Here is a 27632-nt window from a genome sequence, read left to right as displayed (position 1 = left end):
GCACTGTGACTACGCTGGGCCCCGTGGTGTGCTGGTGGCGTTCACCGCCTACCACACCAATGGTGCTGGGTTCAAGTCCCGGGCAAAAAAAAATCCAAAATTAAAAAAAACTTGTTTCAATAAGAAAAAGTATTTCCATGTGGGGCGAGCAAGTCGAGACTGCTGAGTAGTGCGAAATTCGTGGATGCGAATACGTTTTTCAAAGGCTCTCTCTCATTGAATTGACGTATAGCAATAGAAAGTATGTTTGAAGTTAAAGAGAAATTATAATGCGAAACAGGAATTTGGTAGTCACGCTGCGAAATATTGGCGCACATCCGCCCATAGATATGCGAAATAGTAATACAATTTCGCGCGATCATGTACTCTCGCGGTACTGAACAAGAAGAGGTGACATAAGGTCAGTCGTCATAAAGTCAATTGACCCTATGTCCACTTTAAATGGATACAAAGTGAATTGAAGTTATGATCATATGAAATAGTTACAGCGTCAAATTTTAGATGGTTACAATAACAACGATATTGACATTATGGCTATTCTGATTTTCCGTAAAGGCCATACGGTCAACTCATTTTTTCTCGAGTGACCATAAGGCTAATTATATTTTTTGCCTTATGTCCTTCAACCTTGTTTCACCTTATCCCTGAAAATATTTTCTATTAGAGAAATCCAACTGAACTGAACTGAAGCTTTTAGACAATATTTTTAACATTCTCAATACGGCCTCTTGATTTATAAAGGAGTGCTGACCGCGAATGTCCCGCAACTCATTAGTCTGGGCATGCAATTTCTGTTTTATATCATACATTCCTCGGCTTGTGCCAAAGTATAGCCTTTCTAAAACAGTTTAATTTAGCAGCTGATTTGGCAACTTCTCGAGAGTCTTATTTTGCGCCGGACTGAACTCATTAAATAATCCATGCCAGCTTTTCAAAATATACATGTGATTTTAGACTAGCTCAATTAAATTACCCTACTGTTTTATGCTTTTTTAAGCTTCCTGCATATGATGAGATTAACTTTTGACCACAATTTGAGTTTCTTGTTAGAAGTTTATGGATTTGTCTTACTTATAGATATTTGTATTATTTCTTATTAATTAACTCTCATTAAAACATTATTTTAAAATATGAATCTCATTTTATATTTCGACATAAATGACCACGCATCCATTTAATGGCTTTATCACCGATCGCCTCGACTTTTGGTGCGCCGGGTAAACTGCGGCACACACAAGATTCAGCATCGATATGACGATTATGTTGTGATTGTATGGACAAATTTTGGCGTTGTCGTGCATGTTCTAGGTGTTGCTGATGTTGTTGCTGCTCTTTAATGGCAAACAATTGTTGAAATTCCTGCTTTTGTGCTTTCTTTTCACAAACTTCATTTCTTTGTTCGTTTTGTGCTTTATTTTGTTCTTCTACTTTTTGTACAGTTTTGATATCACTCTCTCCTTCATTCGGTCACATATCAGCCCATCTCATGTCATCCGCTTCATGCGTCAAATATCGTGTGCCTACTTGACCCTCCAAATTGCGTAAATCTCTATATGTATGCTTGTCCTGTAGCCAATAATGTTGTAGACTTTTGTCGACGGTGTAGCGTTTACGTTGTTTTACTTGTAGCAGATTGTTGATGAGGTCAATGGCTGAAATGAGAAATATTTGCTTTATTATGAAATTTATTCTATTCTTGCTTTATATACAAACCATTAGAGGAGATCTCTTTCCATGGATTTGGTGGATACATGAAAGCAGCATTCTGAATTTGATCATTGATATCTTCTTCCTCGTTGAAGGGGAATGTCCCGCTTAGACTTACATAAATGATGACACCAACAGACCACATATCCAGTGAACGGTTGTAGCCTTTGTTGCGCAATACCTCGGGTGCTATAAAGATAATAATAAATTTCTAATATAGATACATAACAAAGTACCCAACGTACTCTGTTCTGCCCGAAAATTGGTTTGCCTACATTTAAATAGGGGACACACTTCTCTTCGTCACTCTCAAATCTACTTTATCTTAAATTTTTATAAGTGAAACTTATTTTTACTCAATACGGAATGAAAGATTTCTCAAATGTTATGTTGGCAAAAGATTTGACCCTGTACCGAATTTCAAGGGAATCGCACCCTAAATTAGATTTTTTGGAATAATACGGTCCCTGGTCTAATACCCGGAAAGAAAAGTTTCTTAAATAATGAGGTAGTCCGGAAGTATACCTATTATAACGAATTTAGAGAAATTTCTTCTGCTAACGTTCGAATCGCTAAACTGTTGAATAAATCACTCCAATATTCCGTATTGCAAACTGGTCTTTATTTTGATTAATTTGGGAGTAGTTCTTCACAAGTATACTTCACAACCAATAGCGAGTTTAAATCTCAACTGATAGTTAATACTCAGCTTGCGCTGCTTTTATACTCTCTGTTGCCTCGTCTGCATATTTCTCCAAAGGTCTAGACGTTTCACCTTCTAGAACTTTTGTATCTCCTGCTTGGTAAACAGCTATATACATGTATATCTGTAGTTTATAGCCATATGCATGGGTATGTGTGAGTAACTATTTCGGCTGATGATTACATGTGTGTGTGTGTGTGTGTGTGTGTGTGTGTGATATCTTTTCGTCGCCTTCTACATAAGTGTTGCTAGGTTTAACGTGGACATGTATATATATAAGAGTGGCTGCTTCATGTTTTTGTTGTTGCGTGATTATTTACTCACAGCCTAGTGATGTCAACATTCGCCACACTATCTTTCAAGCGAATCGGCTATTTTTATTTAGCAAAGATTGGCCCCTGGTCTATTTCCAGGAATGAAAAGTGTCTCAAGTATTATCTTGGTAAAAGGGGCACCACCATGCCGAATTTAAAATGAATAGCACCATAAATTAGATTTTTTGGTTGGTCTCTGGTCCACTTCCCTGACTAAATTGTAAGTCTCAGGCATCCTCAAATCTCCTTAAACACATACACGCATAATTTCATCAAAATAAGGCCATTCGTTTAGGAGGATTTTAGTCAAAAACAAACATACAGAAGAATTTATACATATATTAAGATAGGCATTTTAAATACTCACCCAAGTACGCTGGTGTTCCCACAACAGATCGTCTGAACGATTTTTCCCCAATAATTCTAGCATAACCAAAATCACAAAGTTTTACTTGTGGAAATTCCGCATCTGATGAGAGTAGCACATTTTCCGGCTTCAAATCACAATGTACAATATTTTTGCTGTGCAAATGCTTAAGGGCAATGAGTATTTGTGTGATGAGAAATTTCGTTACTCGTTCACTAAGGCGTCCCTTTTCGTGTGAGAGTATCATCTCCAACATATCGCCCTTAAGTTTTTCCATTACAACAAATATACGCTCTGGGGTTTCGAACATACGCTCCAAATTCACAACGCCACAGTGTGAAATATTCTGTGAACAAGGAGTGAAATTAATTAAAATTTTTAATAAGAAGCCCAGGATAGATGCACGAAAGAAGCTATGGAATAACAGAACAATGCTCGACCTTAATTTTTAATATTTTAATACTTTAAACACAATAAGATCTGTCAGGGTCGGACTAAAAAAACACAATTCCCAGAAGGGCATGGTTGCATCACCACTCAGGTACTTGGTATATAATTTTCATTTATGGTATCTCTTAATGGGTCGGGTATCTATGATAAAGCCCCTACATATTACGCAACTTGTGATCATACCAAACTTCAAATGTAATGCTTTGTGTACTAAAAGATGGAAAGTCCCTAAAGCACCAAGCGAGGTCAAGTCTTCCTCTACTTACTTCTTCTAACTCAGTAGAGGTCTTCCCCTTCCACTGCTTTGAAACTGCGGCGTTGACTGAAATGGCGGATCGTCTGTGTCCATTTGCATAACATGACGTAACAAGCGAAGCCTTTGGGTTTTTTTTTTTTGCTACACTATCGTCATATCGTCGTATACCTCCTCCGATATTCGCCATCGCATGACGGACAGGACCATACATCTTCTGGAAAACTATTCTCTCGAAAACTCCAAAAGCTTTTTCATCTTCTCTCGAGACAGTCCATGATTCCGTGCCATACATCAGGAGAGGTATGTAGAGCGTAATTTTTGTTCTTCAATAGAGGACCTTACTATCCTATTGCCTATTCAGTCCAATAAAGCACTTATTCGGAGAAGTTATTCTCCGTTTGATTTCTAAGCTGAACTTGTTTTTGCAGTTATCGCTAGTCCTTCACAATCTAGAATTTATATACCCTAGGGCCACTTTAAAGGTTTCAAGGAAGCTGATCAAGGTAAAACATGTCGGGGGAAAAGTGGATATTATGTTTCTGGAAGCTCACTAAGGTTCCGGGGTTGTCGAATCCTGTTGTATATGGCGTATGCTTAGATATTTGTAAAGTTATACACTGCGATATATAGGTCTCGACTTGGGCACACACAAAAATTCGATTATGGTAGTCGGCTTCATGGAGTGTATGTGCCAAAACCTTAAGTCTTTTTCCTTAAAAGACATCGTAACCTACGAGGATGGGCTCTGCATTTATATCCCCGCTTTTACTGAAGCAAGTTCATCGTTTATTGTTTAATTTCATGTCGTTTTCAAGCGATCTGTTGCCAAGTTGTCCGCTTTGTTCAACTACCCCCGTAACTCAGGCCAGATGGATAGTAGTGTTAGCTGCCCGTTGAGCGCAAAGTAGCAAAATGGTGCCATATGTATAGTTACAATCCGGATTTATCTCTCTTGATTTAAAAAAAATCGTCAAAGTGGTACGGATATGCTATTCCTGTGCTATGCCTTTTGGTGTCTTCTAGCCGTCGTTGTGCGATGCAAGCCCATGGTTTCGATTGAAACTCTCAACTATGGAAATGTCCCATGTAACTTTGCCTCGCCTTGAAAACTCATTTGCCGTGCAGATGCCGTTCAGAGTTGGCGTAAAACATGTAGGTCCCGTCCCACCAATTTGTAGGAAAAATAAAAAGGAGCACGATGCATTGGAAAAGCAGTTCGGCCTACATCTAAGGTTTAGGTTAATGTTGTCCCTGTGAAACTGAATGCGTTAAAGTTTAGTTTTTCTATACGTTGGGTTTTGAATTACCCTGCCTCGGCATTAACCTTCTTTAGCTTAGATCCCCAGGGTAACACTACCTGCCTGTTCTTATACTATGCGCCTCAGAGTGTCACACTTTTCTGCAACATTTCATCCGATGTGAGAAATATTTTTTGGAGAAGGTGAACTGGTTCGAACTTTGTGGACAGCCCTTTGTGGAGTTGTCGGTCGGTTATCCTCGTATGAAAAGAGAGTCTATCCTATTCTTTTAGAACAGTTAACTTCTCTTAATTCGCGCGTACGACTAACACCGTTGTGAGATGTGTTATCGAAGGTTACGTCCAAGAAGCACAATTGCTTCGCACTCTAACGCATTCTGTATTTCAGTGGTCAGCCGGTACACATAGTGTCCGTCAATCATTGGGAAGCTATTTTAATCTGGGTGCCGAGTCACATGAGATTTCCTGGAATTTACCGATGTTGGTGGCCCTATGCCAGATATTAATTGGATACATTCAGAATACTTGCAATATTAATGTACTAGCCAGAACGTCTGGTTATAGATTTGATAATCACCATTGAACCTTCTAGATCATCCAACCCCTTCCATCCGTGAGGAATTTAGGGTCGCCAGAGCCACACCTGCTAAACAAACATGATTTGCAACGGCTAAGTGAGTTGGGGAAGCTATAAATTGTGCTGGAAATCCCCTGAAAGGGATTCGATACGCAAACACCTAAAACAACTGAGGTCTTTAATTCGAAGTTTCTCATTTATTGAGATTTAAAGATTAAAAGTTAATAATTTTTTAACTTTTTGAGTCCTGCAGTTCTTTAGTACTTGATCTACGACTATTTCTTTACTCACTTGCAATATGGCGACTTCATTTTTAAGCTGGGCTTCTTGTTTGGTGGGAAAACGTAATTTGTCAATAACTTTAATGGCAACTTCTCTCTTCGTTTTTTTGTGTAGACCTCCATAAACAACGCCGAATTGACCTGAACCGAGTACTTCATCGGGAAATATTTGATATAATTGACCCATATCCTGAACGTTTTCTTCGTTTTCGCAACATTCTGTAACCAAAAAAAAGGGAACTTTTACATCGTCAACAAGTAATCTTCTTTAAGAGCACTTACGTGTATTTGCCACATGCATATACGCCTGCCTAATGATTGTCTCCCAAGTCTTCGCAATATCCGTACCGATGCCACTTTCCGCCGGCGGCAATCTTACTGGTTGCTCCTCGCGTACACCAACCAATGGATCTTGTCCTACATAATAGCTAATAGTCGCTGTCTTCAGTTCGAAACAATAATTGTTGTCTACGCGCAGATCGCTATTGGTGTCGATCCTAACTATTTCCGACAATGGTATATCCTTATGATATTTGCTACCTTGTTCAGAGTGGAATAATGTTAACGTAAGCGTTTTTGAATCTAAACGCCAAAAATAACGTTTGACTGTCTTATCCAAACTGGTGTAATGAACCAGCCAGGCCTCCTTGATCGCTTGTCCACCGCGCTTTTTTGTATGTTTCACAGATTGCACAATACGCATTAGAGGAATATTGGCACTAGGCGATGAAGATGAGCTTGATTGCTCCGACTGTCCATCATTCGTTTGACCTTCGCCGGTTTTACGAGCATCTTTACTACGTCCATCATCACCACCTCCTCCTCCACCGCCCAACCCATTAACCAGTTCTGGTGGTGAGTTGTGTGCATCCGTTGTCGTCTTTGGTATGTAGGTACGCGTAGATTTTTCTCCAGTTGCGGCTGCTCCATATTTATGCGTCGCCGCCGTATTATTTGTTGTTGTATAAGCACTACTTGGTGAGGGATTGTCTTCGAAATCACTATCATCGAATTCTTCGCGGAAGAAATTGTCATTTGTTTTTGGCGTATGCGCATGTGTGGGAGTATTATCGGCACAATCGTTGGCATGTAATTGGCGTTCACCAGTACAATCGTGTGGCACTTTATCTAAACACTTTTTATGTGCATTATATTGACAATCTTTACACTGTAGGCCCTGCTTGAATAGACCTTTGAGAAGTTTCTTGCAATATTGACATACGGTGGGTATGCCATAGGTGTGCACCATAAAGGTGTGTGGAATGCGTATTTTCTCGGCATAAGCCAATGTCGGTGTGTATGTTGCAATATTGGTGCTGAGGCAATGATTGTTGCCGGATGTTCCATTGCGGCTGCCCGAGGAAGGAGATCGACTGTGGGTGCGATAATGTGGGATATTCTGAGCAAGAAAATAGAAAAATGCGGGCGAAGAATGAGTAACTAAACGTCAGCTTAGAATATAACTAATAAGTGCTGCGGAAGCTCCAAAGCTCATAAGTTGTTTGTTTCTAAATTCCCAAATAACTTAAATATTGAGGCATTTTGAAATTATTCAGTATACTCTTGTTCCTATGATTATCTGTTTAACACTCGGCGTATTTTATTTTTATATTAGAGTAAAAATTATAAGCACAAAGCAAATAGCCTGATAGGCACGGCTACGTGTATATACCTACAGTGTTCTTAGATTTTTATTACTTCTACATCCTTTTCCAACATAAAAGTTTATTAAATATTATGAAAAATAAGGAATTACACTTGCAACGTTTATTTTAAAGAGGTTCGTGTTAACATTTTCATATTTTCCACCAGAGTATCAAAGTTGTAGGTCAAAGCAATCTTGCTAAAAAAAACCCCTTTTCTACTACTGGCTAAACGGCTTACCTTCTCACTCTTCTTCTCCTCCCCTTCCTTTCGAAGCATTTATCATTCTGCCATAAATTATAATTATTCCTCTAGCTATCTTGCTCCAAATCTCTTCCTCCCACACTCTCTTAGTATTTCCCCCCTTCCTTCTTTATTTCTATCATTATGACTATTCCTACCGCTCTTTTATGTTTTCTCTCACATTCTCTTTTCTACTTCACCTCCTTTTCTTTCCTACTTCTCTTTGCTTCCGTATAACATTCTTTACTCTTAGTCCGTTCTATGTTTCACTCTCATAAATAAAAATAAATGTAAGACGCGATAACTTCCGAAGAGATTTAAGGCCGAGCTTTTCTTCCAAAATAGCGTAAAGCTGCTTTTAAATTTCTCTACAAATTGGCGGGACCATGTAGATCCTATATTGTATGCTGACTCCGAACGGCATCTGCAAGGCAGGTACATGTGGACCTCACATAGACTGAATGAGTCTATAGTGTTACCAGAAGTTTGTTTTAACGACCAAATTGAATAACCCTATCAAAAACCAGGACCTATGTTATAAAATAACTCCGTCCTCTTGGCAAATACTAGAAGCTACCTAGGCCTTAAGCCACTTGGTGCTTCTAGATCTGACAGCTGTACCACTCCTAATAGCTGGAGTCTTAACCTGGCAAGCGCAGGGCACGAGCACAGAACGTGCTCGATCGTTTCCTCCTCCAACCCGCATTTCCTGTATCGGCTATCACTGACCAAGCCTAATTTAAGGGCATGTGACGCCAGAAGGCAGTGTCCAGTCAGAATACCCGTCATGAGTCTACAGTCCTCTCTTATTAATGATAGAAGCAACTTTGTTAGTCTAAGGTTGTAAGACCTACACATAATCTTCGACAACACTTTACAGCTCCGCGCTTGAACCCACGCCTTTCCCGCTTGGTCGATCATGTGTACCTCTCGCTTTCGCTTAATCTCGCCCAATCTAATTGGGACGTCTACGGAACAAGCTTCAAGGGATGTGCCCTTTTTAGCTATTTCATCCGCTTTTTCATTTTCATCTATTCCCATATGCTTTGGGACCCAATATGTATGTATGCTTATAAGTATGGAGTTTATTGCAGTTAAATCTCTTTCGATCCAATGGAAAGGTTCCGGTTGCGAGCTGGAACACTTTCAGAACAATATAAGATAAACAAGGTCGAAGCTATGACTGTTAGAAATGTTAAATTGTATAGAACATGAGTCCTATGAAATCTAAGTCCTCTGCCGGGACCATGCCCACCTTCTTATAAATATGTATTCCAGTTTATCTAAATATATGTGGAAATAAGAGGTATGTATGTCTTCTTTCTAATACGATGTGAGTTGTGGATCGAAGGATATGACTGTTGAGAATTTTTACGTCTAAATGTATGTACAATTTTAGAAACACCACCAAATACCAAATATGATGCGAATTTCCGGTTAAAAAATATGGCAATTTGAGGTTTTTAAGTCTTTCAACGATCCTATACACGCTTGTTCAAACTTTTTTTTTAGCATACTCTACCATAGAAATTTGTTTACGCCAAATTTTTTTCCATTCTATGCAAATAAAGTTTCACAGAAATAGTAGATATCTCATACAAGTTATTATTCAGAGAAAAACATTTTGGAAATTCCATACCTGCCACTTTGAGCGCTTCAACGAAGAAGAGAAGTTAAATTGTATGTAACTGAGAATGGAGGAAATTTTTAACTGAACTCAGCATTGAAATACGAGGTTTGACGCTTTCTAAGCTACTTTCTTTCTAGTTGCATTCATTAAAGGTATAAAATTCGGGCACAGCCGAAGACAGCTTCGTTTTTCAGAACCACGGCGGCCGCCGGTAGCGTACTTTGCCCATCACACCGAAGATCTTGGGTTCAACTCCCAGGCAATCATAAAATTTATAAACATGTTTTTTTTTAAGTTTTCCTAAGTGGGGTCGCCCCTCCGACTGTATTTTTGTCATGAAAAGCTTCTGAGTCGGCGTAAACCATGTTTTCAATTCTTAGGAAATATTAGAAGGAGCATGATGCAAATTGGAAGAGAAGATCGGCCTGAATCTATTCGGAGGGAATATCGCGCCTTGTATTTATTTGCAGAAAATATTGCTTGTTCTACATTTAAAAAATGATCGTTCTTTTCGAAGTTGGCTTTGATTGGAATGTAAACCAATTTCGACCTTAATCTCTAAGAGGCACTGACTTCTGTAACTTTTGTTATAATCCGAATTTGTTTAAAAAAAGTCCTACCTCAGATGTTTTGTTCAAAACGCTATATTCCATAATTTGGCTTAAGAATGTGAAGAAAGCCCGATCTCAGACTTTGTATACAAAAAGCCTTTTTCAGCATCAGTGATTTTTTGAGCTGAAATAGGGCATGTTTGGAAAAATTCATGAGGTAGGGTAATCTATAGCCGAATTAAAGAAAAAAGCGGGGGTGGGGGGGGGGAGGGAGGCTTTCTTCGAAGTTCTGGGATTTACTGATAGGCGATATAAGAGATTATTGTGACAGTCCTAAATAGAATGAGAACAGGGTTGGAATATTAACTCGTATAATCTGGAGTAGAGTATTTACAATTTCAAAAATAAAATAAACAAAATAAAAGACAACATAAACTATTTTTTAAATCATATTTATTTTTATTTATTATGTGAAATGTATATTTAAATATAACAATTTTAAAAAACGTACAACGGAATTTTTGAAAATATTCTAAACCAGATCTTGAAGTTACTACGAAATGTAATTCTTTGAAATGCTTTCCTAATTGAAAAGTAAAAATATCTGGAGCCTGTTCAATAGAAGTGACGATCGCCGGTTTTTCTGAAAAATCATACCGGATTATGAGAGCCATCAAATTTTTGTTGTTTTACTAATGACTTCACCTGTCTGGTTTTGTTGCGTCAAGCCCACTTACTTACGTCACAAACTTACTAAAGGTTTGTTCATTTGTTGACAGCAGAGCTTTGACACTCCCGAATTTATAAAATCGATACGGGTTGATTTTACGACAGAAAAAAAGGGAATAATTAAATCCCTTTCTGAGAAAAATGTAGCAGAAAGTGGTATATTAGAAGTGATAGTAACTTTGTAAATATCAATAGGTTTTGGAAAAATTATAAAATTTTAAATAAATATTTCATGAAATAAGAAAGAGTTATATTATTTTTGTCTTTTGAAAATAATAAAACCCTACCAAAAAGGAAAAAATTGCAAATTTTCTCAGACTTCGACTTTGACAGAAGAGCTCAATGAACGGATTAAGACCCTGGAAACTTGCCATATCCATATCCATATAAAATAGCTGATGCAAATAACGTTATGGCAATAAATTACATTGGTCAATGGTACCATATCATAACGCCTTAACCATAACCATACCATAGCCAATTCCAAAACCTTTAAATATTTGAGATGATGATTTTATTAACTTTTTTGATATTTTATTTTTTGTTTTAGATACGTTTTTTATTTAGATACGTTTTGACATTATAAACTATATAGATATTCTGCTAGGTTGAATACACGATCGCAGCAAGAGTATCCTAAATGTAAACTTGGTTTCGTAGGTTTGTGGGTTTCCAGAAACTTGCAAGAATTATACAGTATAACATGGTCATGACCGTGGTGTGGTGGTAGCATGCTCCGCATACAACACCGAAGATTTTGAATTCACACAACATCAAAATTCTAGAAACAAGTTTTTTTTTTTTCAATTAGAAGAATGTTTTTTTAAGCGTAGACACTCCTCTGCAGTAATTTGGCAAGCACTGCGAGTGCAGTTTTGCCATGGGAAGCTTTTCATTGAAAACTCATCTGCCTTGCAGATGCCGTTCCGAGCCGGCATACAACATATAGGTCCCGTCCCACCAGGTTGTAGGAAAAATGAAATGAAACACGACGCAAATTGGAAAATAAGCTCAGCCTAAAATCTCTTCGGAGGTTACCGCGCCTTACATTTATTTATTTTTAACCATAAAATCAAAAATAATACTACGAAATTATGCAGTTCGATACTTAGCTGCAATTGAAATTTCTTATTTCTACTGCTACTACTTTTCATAAATTTGCAAGAAGCAACACAGTTTATGGATGTCAATTCGATTTGGAGAAAAAAGAGCTGCAATTGTAAACAATTTTGTCTACTGGGCAAACCTCCTATAATTGAGTCACGATTTTCTTTGTATCATCGATAGCTATGTATATTAGGGTGGGTCGATTTGTAGGTCCACTACGCATACCCAACAAAAATAATTTTCGAGCTTGCGAATTTAATTTTTTTTACTTTTTTTCGACTTTATTTTTAAAGTTTTTTTCATGACCTACTAAAAAAATTGTCATATGTATACCCTGTCTGACCCAAATATTTCCGCTAAAAACGTTGTCGATAACAGTTTTTTGAAAAAAAAAAAAAAAATACTGAGAAGAAAAATATGAAAATTTTGCAATCAAGTGAAAAAAACCTTAAAAATCAATGTCGAAAAAAGTCAAACAAATGAAATTTCGCAGGCTCGAAAATAATATTTTTGGGTATGCGTAGTGGAACTTTTTTTCCTTAGCCCATCGATGGCGCGATATCGGTTAATAAATCGACCCAGTCTAATGTATATGCCTTGTGAATTCCTAAAACTTTAGAATCTTTTAATTCCTTCATTACCACAACTACCAGTGTAATATGAAGTGGGGAACAATTGTCACGAATGGCCAGAGAATGGAAAAAAGGTTTGTTTGTTTGCTCGTGGTAAATAAATTGAACTAACATGAATTGCTCAAATGTGTTTCAAACCCATTTTTCTTTTAAATGTGTCTTTAAAACAATAGACTGCATAATATTATTTATTTTTTAAATCTATTTAATAAAGAAAATATAAGCAAACAGTTAGGCAACCTTTTAAAATATGTAAATGGGATAATATTCCAGTCGTTTACAAAAATGTTTCTCAACCCCTATTGAGTTAATGATTTAGGTAATCGAACAACGATTTAACAGTTGATTGGGGCTCTTAATTATTGTGAACGTTTTCTCAAATATTTGTAAATTGTGGAAGCTCACAATGATTTAGTTGCTCCACAAACTTCGGTCATTTAAGAAATGTCTATTAGATTTTGATATGGGGTGCGTACTAATCTTAAAAGTTCATGGAATGTTGTGATTAATTGTTATATGCCTCAGTAAATGTCTAAACTAATTTCTTAAGTACACTTATTTTCGTTATAAAAGGAAGAACATCTAATTTCAATTTTTCACAGCGCCCTCTATTTAGCTTTAATTCTTAATAATATCACTCATCAAATCCGACATTCGTTTTACCAATGAGTTACCGCCATCATTTCGCGCCTGATCCTCATTCGATACCAACGATTGTGTTGAGCCACCGGAAGGACTTCGTGGCGGCTGTAGAGCCGATGAACGCCTTGAGCTTGGATCATTGGCGCGTGTGCAATTGTTTGGTATTTTTACAACGCAGCGTTTATGATAGTTTTGACCGCAACCTGTAATAACACAGAAGAAGAATTGCAATAAGTGAATTCTATCATTATTTTTATTTTGATCAACACATATACTCCCACTTACCATCGCATTTGAGTCCTTGACGCACCAAACCAAATAGCATTTCACCACAAAAATCACAAAATGTTGGCGCTTTGTACGAATGTACGTTGAGCGTATGCGGCTTTAATGTTAGCATTTCCGTTGTGGGATATAGGATGGCTGTGTGTGCAGGAATAGCAAAACAAAGATAAGGAAACATGTCAATCACTGAACTTGAACAATGTTGAAACTTTTATAGTTTTTATTTAAATGAGCGACATAAGGTCTCACTTACGATTGGCTGTCAATACAATTTCCACTAACGTCTCATCGACGACTTCCGCTGCTGAGTTAATGATGTGTAATACATTTGGACTGTTGTAATCATGACGAAAGAGCAAAATGCGTTCTGGTAAATGTGTCAAACCGCTGTCGGGAAGCTGTAAGAGAAATAAAGATAAAATAAAAACAAAATGACAAAAGTTGCTAAGTAATAGCTCTACAGGTTTGTGCGCGAAATATATATTGCTTATTTGATTATGCATAACAAAGCGTAATCGGTTGCTGGTAATAGGCAGATAAATAAACAAGTAAAGGGGTCTAAGTTCGGGTGTAACCGAACATTACATACTCAGCTGAGAGCTTTGGAGACAAAATAAGGGGAAACCACCATGTAGGAAAATGAACCTAGGGTAACCCTGGAATGTGTTTGTATGACATGGGTATCAAACGGAAGGTATTAAAGGGTATTTTTAAAGGGAGTGGGTCTTAGTTCTATAGGTGGACGCCTCTTCGAGATATCGCCATAAAGGTAGACCAGGGGTGACTCTAGAATGCGTTTGTACGATATGGGTATGAAATAAAAGGTGTTAATTATTATTTAAAAATGAGTGGGCCTTAGTTGTATTTGTGAAGGCATTTTCGAGATATCGACCAAAATGTGGACCAGGGTGACCTAGAGCATCATCTGTCGGGTACCGCTAATTAATTTATATATGTAATACCACGAACAGTATTCCTGCCAAGATTCCAATGTCTTTTGATTTCGCCCTGTAGAACTTTTTCATTTTCTTCTGATTAATATGGTAGGTATCCCAAGCATTTTACAAAGTTTTTTCTAAAGTTATATTTTGCGTCAATAGACCAATCCAATTACCATTCTTCATCCCTTTTTTCATATTTAGTATAGAATTATAGCATCTTTTTCTTTTTTCGATATCGAAAAAGTGGGCGTGGTCATAGTCGGATTTCGGTCATTTTTTATATCAAGATATAGAGAGTTCAGATAAGTACGTGAACTAAGTTTAGTAAAGATATATCGATTTTTGCTCAAGTTATCGTGTTAACGTCCGAGCGGAAGGACAGACTGTCGACTGTGTATAAAAACTGGGCGTGGCTTCAACCGTATTCGCCCATTTGCACAGAAAACAGTTATCGTCATAGAATCTATGCCCCTACCAAATTTCACAAGGATTTGTAAGTTTTTGTTCGACATATGACATTAAAAGTATTCTAGAGAAATTAAATAAAAAAGGGCGGAGCCACGCCCATTTTGAAACTTTATTTTATTTTTGTATTTTATTGCACGATATCATTACTGGAGTTGAATGTTGACATAATTTACTTATATAGATATTAAATTTTTGGTTAAAATTTGATTTAAAATTTTTTTTTTGAAAGTGGGCGTGTTCGTCATCCGATTTTGCCGTAACGTTCCTGCCAAATTATATCATGCTATCTTTAACGACTGCCAAGTTACAGCTTGAAAAACTTTTAAATTACCTTCTTTTAAAAGTGGGCGGTGCCACGCCCATTGTCCCAAATTTTACTAATTTCTATTCTGCGTCATAAGGTCAACCCACCTACCAAGTTTCATCGCTTTATCCGTCTTTGGTAATGAATTATCGCACTTTTTCGGTTTTTCGAAATTTTCGATATCGAAAAAGTGGGCGTGGTTATAGTCCGATTTCGTTCATTTTATGTAGCGATTTGAGATGGGTACCCAGGAACATACGTACCAAATTTCATCAAGATACATCAAAATTTACTCAAGCTATCGTGTTAACGGACAGACGGACGGACGGACGGACATGGCTAAATTAATTTCTTTTTTCGCCCAGATCATTTTGATATATAGAAGTCTATATCTATCTCGATTAGTTTATGCCGTTACGGATTAACGTTATGCGAACAAAATTAATATACTCTGTGAGCTCTGCTCAGCTGAGTATAAAAAGATCGCACAGCCAAAATCTGACGAGGCGGACCTTGGAGAACTTAAAATGATTTTGCAATGTGTAACTATTTTTGCATACGGTAAGGAAAAATCCAGCGATGTTAATTAGAAGCGTAAATTCTGGCTGCTTAGTAGAATTGATACGATCACATTTAGACAAAATAGAAATGTTGAGTGAGTGAACATAAATCAAATCAGAATAATAAAATTGAATACTTAGGATGTTGGGGCTAAAAAGCATAGATATAAACGGAGAAGAAGAAACTGATATAAAAAGGAAATATGAAAGTGAAAATTGAAGGAAAATGAGTATGAAATGAAGAAGTCATAGTTGAACGAGTAAGGTCCCATCCGAACTGTTTCCGGCTGTGCCGAAAAATGGAGCTGAACAATAATCTGATGAAATTCGAAAAATTCATTACTTATATACATCAAAATCATTAGCATAGAAAAAAAAATTGATTTTGATTTTTTTTTTAATTTACGAAATCGGTCACGAAACGGTCGGACAACGCCTACTTTTATATAAAAGATTTTGAAAGGGGTCGTGGACGAATAAAATCTGCTATATCTTTGCAAAGAAGAGCTTTATATCAATTCTCTTTCTTTTCCCAAGTGGAACTATGACAAGAAATAGGAAACAAGTTAAATTTATGAGTAGAATAATAAGCTATATCTTAGCGAAAAATATTTTTGTATCAATGATATTTCACTTACTAAGTTTTATTATAAGGGGAAATTAAGAGACATTTTGTTTAAAATTGGTGGTGCCAGGTGTTATGTAGAAAAGTAATTTATATGAAATGAAATGTACAACTGAAACTCACGTTGAGTATATAATGTTCGGTTACACACAAACTTGGACACCCTTACTTCTTTCAGACAAACATGTATGCCTAATACGTTTAAGCATCCTGTCAAATTTCATGATTCTAGCTGTTAAAATGGGGAAGAAATTACGAAAAATCGGTTACATGGAATATACATATAAGCTATAGTGGTCCGATTCGGTCGTTTCCGACCAATAATTAATCGGACATCCAAATACGCCTACTTGTCAAATTTCATGAACATATCTCAAAAATTGAGGGACTAGTTTTCCTTCAAATAGACAGCTAAGCAGATAGATAGACTGACATGGCTAAATCAACTTAGCGCGTCATACTGATCATTTTGGTGTAATTTTTGGTGTGGCTATCGAATCTCCTTTAAGGACGTACAATTTTCGATACTCGAACCAAACTTAATATACCATTTCGTTTTCACAGAAATGAACAGAAGTAGGATATAGAAAAATATCATCGTATATGAAGTAAAGGAACGCTACGACCTCACATTTCAAGGAAAAGTTTTGGGGGAATTGGGGGGCTGCGTAATTTCTGGCGAGAAGACGATGTTACGATGGTAGTAATTAATGTTACTAAACATTTTTGATTGTTGTATTTCTCGGTAAATTTTAAAGCAAACTGTTGGGTTATACCAGACAGTAGGTTGTCATGGCAACTCCATGTGAAAGAGAGAGCGTAGCGAGCACCCGCGGTTTTAAATGCATGCAAGAGGATGTTATTGCCAAGCATATACTTTACTATGGATGTTTTGGTGAACCAAAAAACTGGAGGGGTATGCAAATTATCAATGATAAACATAACATAATGCACATCCTAATGGCCAAAAGAATATAGCGTTAACAACTGCAACGGCAGTGTTTTTCAGGCGGAAATTGTAGCGTTGAAGAAAGCAGCAGAAGTTCTGGAGAGTGGGAGTTGGAGTGGGAATGGAAGTGAGAGTGCGAGTCTGAGGGTAAATGGAAGTGGGAAACGCAGGGATAGATATAGAAAAAGGCATGGAAAAGAATAAGATGATACTAAGATGATACAAGAAGTAACAAGAAGACGAAAGTGTTATAAAGAGAGAAGAGGGGAAGTAGGGATCAATTTTTGAATGAAGCCAAACATATTTTCTGGCAGTACAACATCTGCCGGGTACGCTAGTTTGTGATAAATACTCCGATTGATTTGATGTAAATTTTATACATACATATATATTTTCCAATTTATTTTGATTACTTTATTCAGTTGAAATTGATTAATTTATAAACACCTCGTCTAAATACTCTAATCTATAAACTAATTAATTGTCTAGTCAATATAATGAAAAAAGGGAATTAAAATCAAAAGAAAATAGAATTAAAATTTGCAGTAAACAAAACAAAAAAAAAAAAAAAAACGCCAAGAATAACTGCAATAATGTACTCTATGACCATCCTTCATTTCCCATGCCAATTTCAGGCATAATTATGCATTGATGATAAGCGAGAATTTATATTTATTAAGGCCATCGTTTCATCTTAATCAATATTGATGGGACGTTAAAAGCATACATGCGTTATGTAAAGCTCTAAGGAATTAAACTCCAACCATTATTTTATTAATCATATTTTTGTTTTTATTGTACTTATGATGTTTACGTATTTATGTCTATATCGTTCAATAAAAGTATCAATCATACATTTCGTTGTAATTGTATATCAATAAATAATTAAGGAGAAAGCAAAGTGAAATGAATAGAAGAAAAGCTTTAAGCAGAATTGTACAACTTAAGGTGGTGTGGTCATTAAGTTTTGTGCTAATTAAGAATATATTTCTCTGCAAAGCCTCATTACAAACACAGAACCAGTACTTCATTGGATTTAGCAAAAGTGCCGTTAACATTTAAATTGATGTAACAAACTGTACTCTGGTAAAAAAAGAGGCGGTTTCGGGACTAAACGATAAGCACACGTAGAATAGTGGTATTTAGAAAATAAGGCTCATTGTCGGAATTCATTGCTTCATTACACAAAAAATTTCTATGTGTTGGTTCTACTGCACGCTACCACCATACCATGGGCCAATGGGCTATAAGTGATATACTACTGGGAAAAAAGGAAGTAATATCCATAAGTCACTATTGATAGCCCATCCAAAACACTAAACTGACAGTGAAACCTTAAACCAAATATCTCAAAACTACATGGAGAGCAAATTATAGGTAATTCAAAAACGCGCTGTGTACATTGGTGCTCAGTTTTCATGTCTCAGTCATGCTCTAGGATTTCTAGTCTACAACCCCTAGCATAATACTAAACCTTTACCCGGCAAAATAAGCCAAGTAATTTACGTGCCCTAAGCAAGAATCAATCTCACATACCCTCACCCAGTCATACGGAAACAAGAGCTAAGTAAGGCTATAGCTAACTCAATTTCCATTCAGAAGCAGAGGCACACACTAATATTAATTGTGCACAACAACGAGCCCCGTTGATTAGCTATGTAGACATGGAGTTAAGGAGCTTAGAATATATCCGTGGTAAGGCACGACCGTCTTGGTGTGTTGGTGCTGGCCTAACTCCAACTCAAGTCTCGGGATAACTCATATATGCTTTCGAAAATTTTCTCAAACGGTAGCTCTTTGTAGTGTTTTGGCAAGTCCTTCAAGTAGGTATCTGCCATGAAAAGCAAACAAAGAGATGCCAGTCGGAAGCGGAATAAAAATGTAGGTAAGGTAATTTGTTCAAAAAATTAAGATTGTATGACTGCGGTCGCCATGGTGTGGGGGTGCAAAAGTTTAGAAACAAGTTTTTTCAATTAGAAAACAGTTTTTCAAAGCGAAAGTGATTTGACAAGCACTCCGAGTGTATTTCTGCCATGAAAAGCTTCTGAGGGACTACTCATCTGCTTTTCAGATGCCTTCTGGAATCGACATAAAACATGTAGCTCCCATCCCGCCAATTGTTAGGAAAAGTTAAAAGAATGAAGACGCAAATTGGAAGATAAACTGGGCCTAAATCTCTTATGAGGCATATAGCCTCCGCTTCCAAATACTCTCTGTGACTATCATTATATAGAGGCTTAAAATAGGGAGGTTCCAGACATCACACCTTTCAGTAGTTTTAGCGAGCTCATACACAATATGGGGATCCGTGGCGCTTCAGCACTCCTATAACCATTGTGGATAAGACAAGTGTGATATCTTCAGCATAGACGTCAAAATAATAAATAGAAAATATCACTTCATTTGTAAAGTGACTATCGAGTTCTCATCTCGTATCTTTTTCTATCACCAGCTGAAGATAGCCGACCCTATGCGTAGCCAAATTGAACTTTAAAACTTGTCAAAACTCTGCTAAAACGCGTAGCCATATTGATATTATACTTGTTTTGTAAACTATTCCTATGACATCCACCCATTTTTCTGATCTAGCGCAGTAACTCAGTTCCCAGAATGAAACAATCAAATCTCGTGGTCTGGAAAATATTTGCAAAATTCAATAATTATTGTGTGCCAATTAATTTGCAAAGTGCCGTTACACCTGCCGATGACAGCTTAACAAGGCATGCTGCGACGAAAAGTTACGATGAAATGCCAACAATTTGCTTGTATAGATATATGGGATTATTAGGGTGTGGAAATGTTTGGAACAGTGTTTACTTTTCTTTTTAAGAGAAAATGCCCCCTTTACATAAAAGAGGTTTTGCAGTTCGCAAGTTCTACACCTTTTCCAACTGTTTTTGAGAAAAGGATACTGCGTTTGAGAAAAGATCAAATATGTTTGAGAAATAGGCAAATGTACTTTGGAAAAGTGTAAATGTTTTTGAGAAACGGACAAATTTACTTGAGACAAGTTCAAATGTACTTGATAAATGGGCAAATGAGTTAGAGATAAGGTAAATTGTATTTGAGAAAATTACACATTATACAGCTTCATTATCTCTCAAATATTATTGACCTTATCTCAACCCTTTTATGTAATGCATTCATTCCTTTACATACAAGTTATATTTGTACAACAAACAATTTTACACATAACAAGTAAGGAAGGCTAACTTCGGGTGTAACTGAATATTACGTACTCAGCTGAGAGCTTAGCTGCGTTTGTTTCGTAGGGCTTCGTAGATGGTTTATAAGTGGTTTTTAATTCCATATCGCTTACGTTTGGGAAATATCGAATCGATTGTAGACCAAGGGTGACGTTTTTGGAACGATTTTCCTTCATCCTTTGTGATATAAGGGAAAATCACAATGTGGGAAAATGAACCTAGGGTAACCCTGTAATCAAATGAAAGGTATTAAAGATTATTTTAAAAGGGAGTGGGTTTTGTTCTATAGGTGGACGCCATTTCGAGATATCGCCATAAAGGTGGACCAGGGGTGACTCTATAATGTGTTTGTACGATATGCGTATCAAATGAAAGGTGTTAATGATTATTTAAAAGGGGGTGGCTCTTAGTTGTATATGTGAAGACGTTTTCGAGATATCGGCCAAAATGTGGACCAGGGTGACTCAGAACATCATCTGTCGGATACCGCTACTTTATTTATGTATGCAAAACCACGAAGAGCATTCCTGCCATGATTGCAAAGGCTTTTGATTTCGCCCTGCAGAACTTTTTCATTTTCTTCTACTTAATGTGGTAGGTGTCACACCCATTTTACATTATATTATTTTTTCTAAAGTTATATTTTGCGTCAAAAAACCAATCCAATCACCACGTTTCATCCCTCTTTTCGTATTTGGTATAGAATGTGGCATTTTTTCATTTTTCGAAATTTTCGATATCGAAAATGTGGGCGTGGTCATAGTCGGATTTCGCCCATTTTTAATACCAAGATAAAGTGAGTGCAGGTACGTGAACTAAGTTTAGTAAAGATATATAGATTTTTGCTCAAGTTATCGTGTTAACGGCCGAGCGGAAAGACAGACGCTTGACTGTGTATAAACACTGGGCGTGGATTCAAACGATTTCGCCCATTTTCACCGAAAACAGTTATCGTCATAGAAGCGATACCCTTACCAAATTTCACAAGGATTGGTAAACTTTTGTTCGACTTATGGCAATAAATATATTCTAGACAAATTAAATGAAAAAGGGCGGAGCTACGACCATTTTGAAATTTATATATAAAATTTTTTGTTAAAATTTGACTTTTAATTTTATTTATAAATGGGCGCGTTCGTCATCCGATTTTGCTAGTTTTTATTTAGAACACATATAGTAATAGGAGTAACGTTCCTTCCAAACTTCATCATGATATTTTCGACGACTGACAAATTACAACTTGCAAAACTTTTAAATTACCTTCTTCTAAAAAGGAGCGGTGCCACGCCCATTGTCCAGAATTTTATTAATTTTTCTATTCTGCGTCACAAGGTCGCTTTATCCGTCTTTAGTAATGAATTATAGCACTTTTTCGGTTTTTCGAAATTTTCGATATCGAAAAAGTGGGCGTGGTTATAGTACGATTTCGTTCATTTAAAATAGTGATCTGAGATGAGTGCCCAGGAACCTACATACCAAATTTCATTAAGATACCACAAAAGAGATGGCCTAATACGTATGAAAATGACTACTACATAAGTACTTCGAAAATAATTCACAGGGTGTCGAAAGATAATATGACGCTGGTGGGTTTTGTTCTTGGGCAAGTTATAAAGTTTACAAAATACGACTTTGTTGATCAACCGAGAGCAGTTGCTCTCGAAGGAGACAATTGATGATCACGGCTGCCACACTATGTTTTCATTTGGGACCAAAATTTATCGAAAAAAGGATCAAATCTCAAAAAAAGCACCACATTTGGGTTTTATTTTATTGGTTTGCAAACAATTCGGCTATTCACAAGAGTGTCATATTCGTTGTAAAATATAAAATTTTAGGATGTTTACATAGCTTCCTATACTAAACATAGTAAAGACTTGTTTTTAATTCAAGTTGAACAAATAAAAATAAAGTTTACTTCATGGTATTACATTTTCACATTTCTAGGAAATTCTTTCACCAACCAAACGTTGTGAACCTAGTTTTATTCACAAAGCTCTTAGTTCCAGCATTATTTTGTGGATGGTAATGAATAATGAATAAAATATATAAGGTAGTTATGCTTTAGTAAGGAACGGTTCACACATTTGCGTTCTGGTGTTGGCGAACTATGTGGAAAACTCAGTAAATCACAAAAGAAACCTGGCAATTTTTTTTTATTTATTTATTTATTTGTTAGTACTATTTTTTATAGATGCTTACGTTTAAACTTAAAGCCTAGATTCAGGAAGTATGAGTTTTGATATCAGGCTTCAGGGGCTAATGGGGTTCTGCTAGCACCTATGGGGATAATTTTACACAAATAATTTCTTCCGAAATCAAAGCTTTTTACACTTGCTTCAAAAGCTAAATATAATAAAAATAAAACAAAAGAAATTTTAAGCACTTCCTTTATATAAATGGACAAAAATCAGCCAAAAATGTGTTTTTATATAAAGACATATTCTTGTTAAACTTTGATTTTTAAATTTTGACATAAAAATTGCAAAAATATTTATGTGAAGTTAAAATATAAAAGTGGAGCGCACAATCAATTGATTGATAATAATATCTCCTTTCCTACCAACTTGCCAATCCAAGTAATGTTAAGACTTGGGACGCACGATGTTCATAAGTTAGGCTCCGTAAGTAACATCAGATGTAGGAATCTTCGGTGTTTGTGTACTGCGCTTCCGAATTGAAAGCTCCGCAGTAGAGTTGCAAGATATCGAGGCTGAAACTAAGCTGGGTTCGAGAAAACTTTTAGTACTTGCCAAGAGGAATTGAATTAAATTCTAACACCTAATTAAGTATTTCCGTATGGTCGTCAAGCGCATTCAGTCTATTTGCGGCTTTTACTGACCAACCAGCTTAACCCAACTTTTGCCCCATTCAAAAGAATGAAAGCATATTTATGTATGTAAAAGTATAAAAGCATACGCTGACTTCTGTAGATGTGAAAATAATGTTGGAATATTTAAAATGAATGTGTATCATAAACTATGTGCAAGAAAAGGTCCTTGAATGTCGCAAGCATACCCACGAAAAGAAGGATATTGACATCAAAATATAGCGAACGTCAGCTAATAACTTAATGACCATAGGTAAACAAATATTAAAAAGTCTACAAACAAGAAGAAGTAATCAATCAACATTACTCAAGCGACTGACCTAAGCTTACCAATTTCAAACGTATATAAATATGTGTGTAAATAACCACATGATACTAACCATTAGGCATTACAAACAACCCTTAGGGTATTCGCTGCTCTTGGAAAATGTGCTTGCTTACATATTTATATACATTCACATACATACATAAAACAAGTAAGGAAGGCTAAGTTCGGGTGTAACCGAACATTACATACTCAGCTGCCAAATTACAGCTTACAAAAATTTTAAATTACCTTCTTTTAACTAATTTCTTTTTACTAATTTTCTATTCTGCGTCATAAGGGCAACCCACCTACAAAGTTTCATCGCTTTATCCGTCTTTGGTAATGAATTATCGCACTTTTTTTGTTTTTCGAAATTTTTTATAATATAATTCCTTGCAAAACTATTAATTTTGGACTTTTAATATATTTGGATCAAGACAAAAAATATTTTCGGATTTTTATTACCTGAGTCCGTTAGCACTAGTTAAACTCGGACTTTTAAAAATAAAAGTCCGGAAATAAAAGTTAAATCCGGACTTTTCCTTTTAAGGCCAAAATAAAAGTCCGGCTTGATAACAAAGAAACGGCTTATCCGGACTTTTACTTTTAAAAGTCTGAGTTTAACTAATTCTATCGGACTCAAAAAATAAAAATACAGACTTTACTTTTATATGTGGACTTTTATGGAAAAAGTTCGAAAAATAAAAAGGATGTATGATTCGACATGATATTGCTATAGGGATACCTGGGAACTCAAACATTTTCACCTAGGACAATTTTTTGACCAGGACTTTTTCGACTCCGAAAAAAAAAAATAATTATTATTTTCCGTCCCTGAATAGGAGCGTATAATTTCTAATACCATATATTTAATTTTACTTAAAACAAATTAAACTTACTTTTGCGTTGATGAATTCGCAAGCCAAGTCCTTGAGCGTTTTCAGTGTTAAACTGTTTGCTGCTACTGAAATAGCATCGCGTAAACTGCCAAATTGAAAGAGAAATGTCACCTCGGGGCCCTCCATAATAATAGATACCCCAGTAACACTACCGCACCCACCGCCACTGGCAACAAAATTGGAGGCGTTCTGATGGTTTTTGGTGTATTTATTGGTGTTGTTGCTAAAGAGTTGCCTGTAATGGGCCAGCGCAATTGTTTTGCGTATACAGTGTTGTTATTTTTCTTGTTCTTGTTGTTCGACGATAATCATGCAAATGAGAAAATGAGCAAAATGAGGATTTTTCCAAGTGAAGTTTCAACACGCCACAATGGTTAGTCACTTAACGGCATATGCCTGTGTGTGTGTGTGTGATGCGTATGTGGTCGTTTGTTGATGTGCCTGTTGCTTTGAGGTGTATCACTTTTGGGCGGTTTGGCTGTTTTGAGTATTTAACTGGATGGCTTTTGTTAAACAGCTGTGTTGGACGTTTATTTGAAGGTTATGAGCTGCATGTATTCATTATTCCACATCCACCTATTGTTTGTTGTATTATGTTGTCCTTTTATTCACTGGGTCGTTGTAGTTGCCTTCATTTATATGTCTGAAAAGGAAGAAGAAAATAATTATCACATTGTTTGGGAAGTTGTGGGAATACAAAGTTGGTCAAAAAAATAATTCCATAAGATATTAACATTATTATATGTTCCCTTACAATGAAGGGTATCACTTCTTAAATAAAACGTATAATTCATTAACATTACCCATTACTATCCTGCGATTCAAATGCTTTGAATAGTCACGCTCTGTATGACTTAGTGGGCGGTCCGTATTCACTAAGTCAATTTCCCTGGGGGAAAATATAATTATTTCTCTGAATCCTTCGGTTTGTGATTTTTATGACGAATGGCTTATAGCTAAAATGTAATCGAATCAAATGATGTCGACAACTATTTCGATATAAGTAGTCTTGAAAAAAAAGAAGAAATTGGATTATGTGCAGTAGGGTGGATCAATTTGAATGGACGAAAGTTAACCGATATCGCGCCATCGATTTTTCGATCGGATTTGGGCTCAGGAAAAAAAGTTCCACAACGAATACCCAAAAAAAATAATTGTCAAGCCTGCGAAATTTCATTTTTTTGACTTTTTTTCGATTTTTAAGGTTTTTTTCATGACCTAATAAAAAAATTTTCATATGTATACCCTGTCCGACCTAGAAATGTCCGCTAAAAACATTGTCGATAACAGTTTTTTTCAAATACATGAAAATTTTACAATCAAATGAAAATTTTTTAAAAATCAAAATCGAAGAAAAGTTAAAAAATGAAATTTCGCAGGCTTGAAAATTATTTCTTTGGGTATGCGTAGTAGAACTTTTTTTCCTGTGCCCAAATCCTATCGAAAAATCGATGGCGCGATATGGGTTAATAAATCGACCCAGTCTAATGTGCAGTCTCTAAAAGATCTCGAAATGACAGTCCAGAAATTATAATTAATTATTTCGAAATGATCCTAAGATAGTTGCAAATTGATCCCAAAACAGAGACGAAATTATACCAACAAATTTTTCACAGTGAAAACGGTTACCATCGGGAGATTTTCCCGAATAGTGCTTTAATAATCCCAAAAATAATTTCCATGTTATATCACGATAGTACAGAAATAATTGAGATTGTCTTGTAATGATCCCAAAATGATTTCAAAATTATTTCAAACTAAGACATGTAGAAATTTCAGACAATGTTCTTAAAGTTCATTTATATATAAATATCTGGATTTCCACAAACCATCTCTAGTTTGCCACCAAAGTTTTGTTAAAGGCCCAGTTTCTTCTCATATTGTAGCAATTGCAACCTTTTGATGGATTGACGGCTGCATATTAATATGGACGGTTTTTTCATTTCATCGAACTGTGATGATTTCCCTTTTTATTTCCGACCTATATCACGTAAAAGACCTATTTCGAGCGGGTTGGTAAAAAATAAAAATAAAATAAATGTAAGGCACGATAACCTCCGAAGAGATTTTAGGCCGAGTTTCCCTTCCAATTTCCGTCGTGCTCCTTTTTATTTTTTCCGACTCCGAACGGCATCTGCAAGGCAGATGAGTTTTCACTGAGAAGCTTTTCATGGCAGAAATACACTGGGAGGGCTTGCCAAACACTGCCGCGGGACGATCCTGCTTAGAAAAAATTTCTTCTAATTGAAAAAATTTTTTCTAAAATTTTTATGTTGCTTTGCCCGGGGCGTGAATACAGGATCATCGGTGTGGTAGGCTGAGCACGCTACTATTAGATCACGGCTGCGGCACGGCATGTTTAATTATTTGGGTTGGAGTCTAAGATATTTGAATGTTCAACTCTTTCATGTGAATTTTAAAACCGGTCAGTCTTCCTTATAACAGGGAAAGCTAACCGGCCAGTAATTAGCCTTTTCAAATAGTACCAGGTATCTAGGACTACCAATTGTTTGTAAACTCAACCAGAAAATGTGCATCGTGGTTCGGTAATCCTGCATCGCTTTCTACGTCTATATGTCGATGTTCGGTAAAAAATTGGGTGTCAGGTCAAAGATGGTGCTATGGTTGTATGAGGCAGTGGTGCGTCTGGTACTGACGTATTGCTCTATAGTGTGGTGGGAAGTTCTAAGTAAGAACAACAATCTCCCCGACCAACAGAAAGTTGAGCGCACACGTGTGTTGGTGTCACTGGAGTATGTCGCTTCTGCCCCGCAGCGACTTTAGACCCCATGTCAAACCTGTTTCCGATAGACAAGCACATACTTTATACATATAAGGCATAGTAGTATCCTCAATTTACTTTCGGCGAGAACTTTTTATATCGAAATAGTATATTATCCCCGAAAACTGTATTTCTAAGGCACGCTATACAAATCTACATTAACGGAACATAGCTGGCAAGGTATCTATATTTTTTGAAAGCCAGGCAGCAATAAAGGCGGTATCATATAAAAGCTGAGATCTAGTAGGGACATGCATGCAACTTCTAACTGCATTAGCGGACACTAAAATATATCTTTTACCTGGGTTCGCAGTCATAGCGGCACCAAAGGAAATGGGTTGCTGGATGAGCTGGCATACCCCTAGAGGGAAATTTGAAATTTGTA

General features: G+C 36.4%; 1 protein-coding gene across 11 annotated transcripts in view; it reads right to left on the bottom strand.

Annotated features, from left to right (window-relative positions):
* Positions 1-1319: 1319 nt before the first annotated feature.
* PKD (serine/threonine-protein kinase D3) overlaps positions 1320-27632 on the bottom strand; it is a 125770-nt gene continuing 99457 nt past the window's right edge. For all 11 annotated transcript variants that reach the window (XM_067761060.1, XM_067761056.1, XM_067761055.1 and 8 more), the window contains 9 exons: positions 24466-25108; positions 13630-13774; positions 13377-13514; positions 13113-13294; positions 6196-7312; positions 5924-6132; positions 3092-3437; positions 1714-1896; positions 1320-1652 (listed from right to left, as the gene is read on the bottom strand). In XM_067761060.1, the coding sequence (XP_067617161.1) occupies positions 1468-1652; positions 1714-1896; positions 3092-3437; positions 5924-6132; positions 6196-7312; positions 13113-13294; positions 13377-13514; positions 13630-13774; positions 24466-24591 (2631 nt within the window). In that variant the 5' untranslated portion in view covers positions 24592-25108 and the 3' untranslated portion in view covers positions 1320-1467. The remainder of the gene's footprint in view (positions 1653-1713; positions 1897-3091; positions 3438-5923; positions 6133-6195; positions 7313-13112; positions 13295-13376; positions 13515-13629; positions 13775-24465; positions 25109-27632) is intronic.

This window comes from Eurosta solidaginis, chromosome 1 (genome assembly GCF_040869045.1).
Source record: "Eurosta solidaginis isolate ZX-2024a chromosome 1, ASM4086904v1, whole genome shotgun sequence".
Classification (NCBI taxonomy): domain Eukaryota; kingdom Metazoa; phylum Arthropoda; class Insecta; order Diptera; family Tephritidae; genus Eurosta; species Eurosta solidaginis.
Note: the sequence above shows the minus strand (reverse complement) of the source record. Positions and strands in the feature narration are given on the sequence as shown.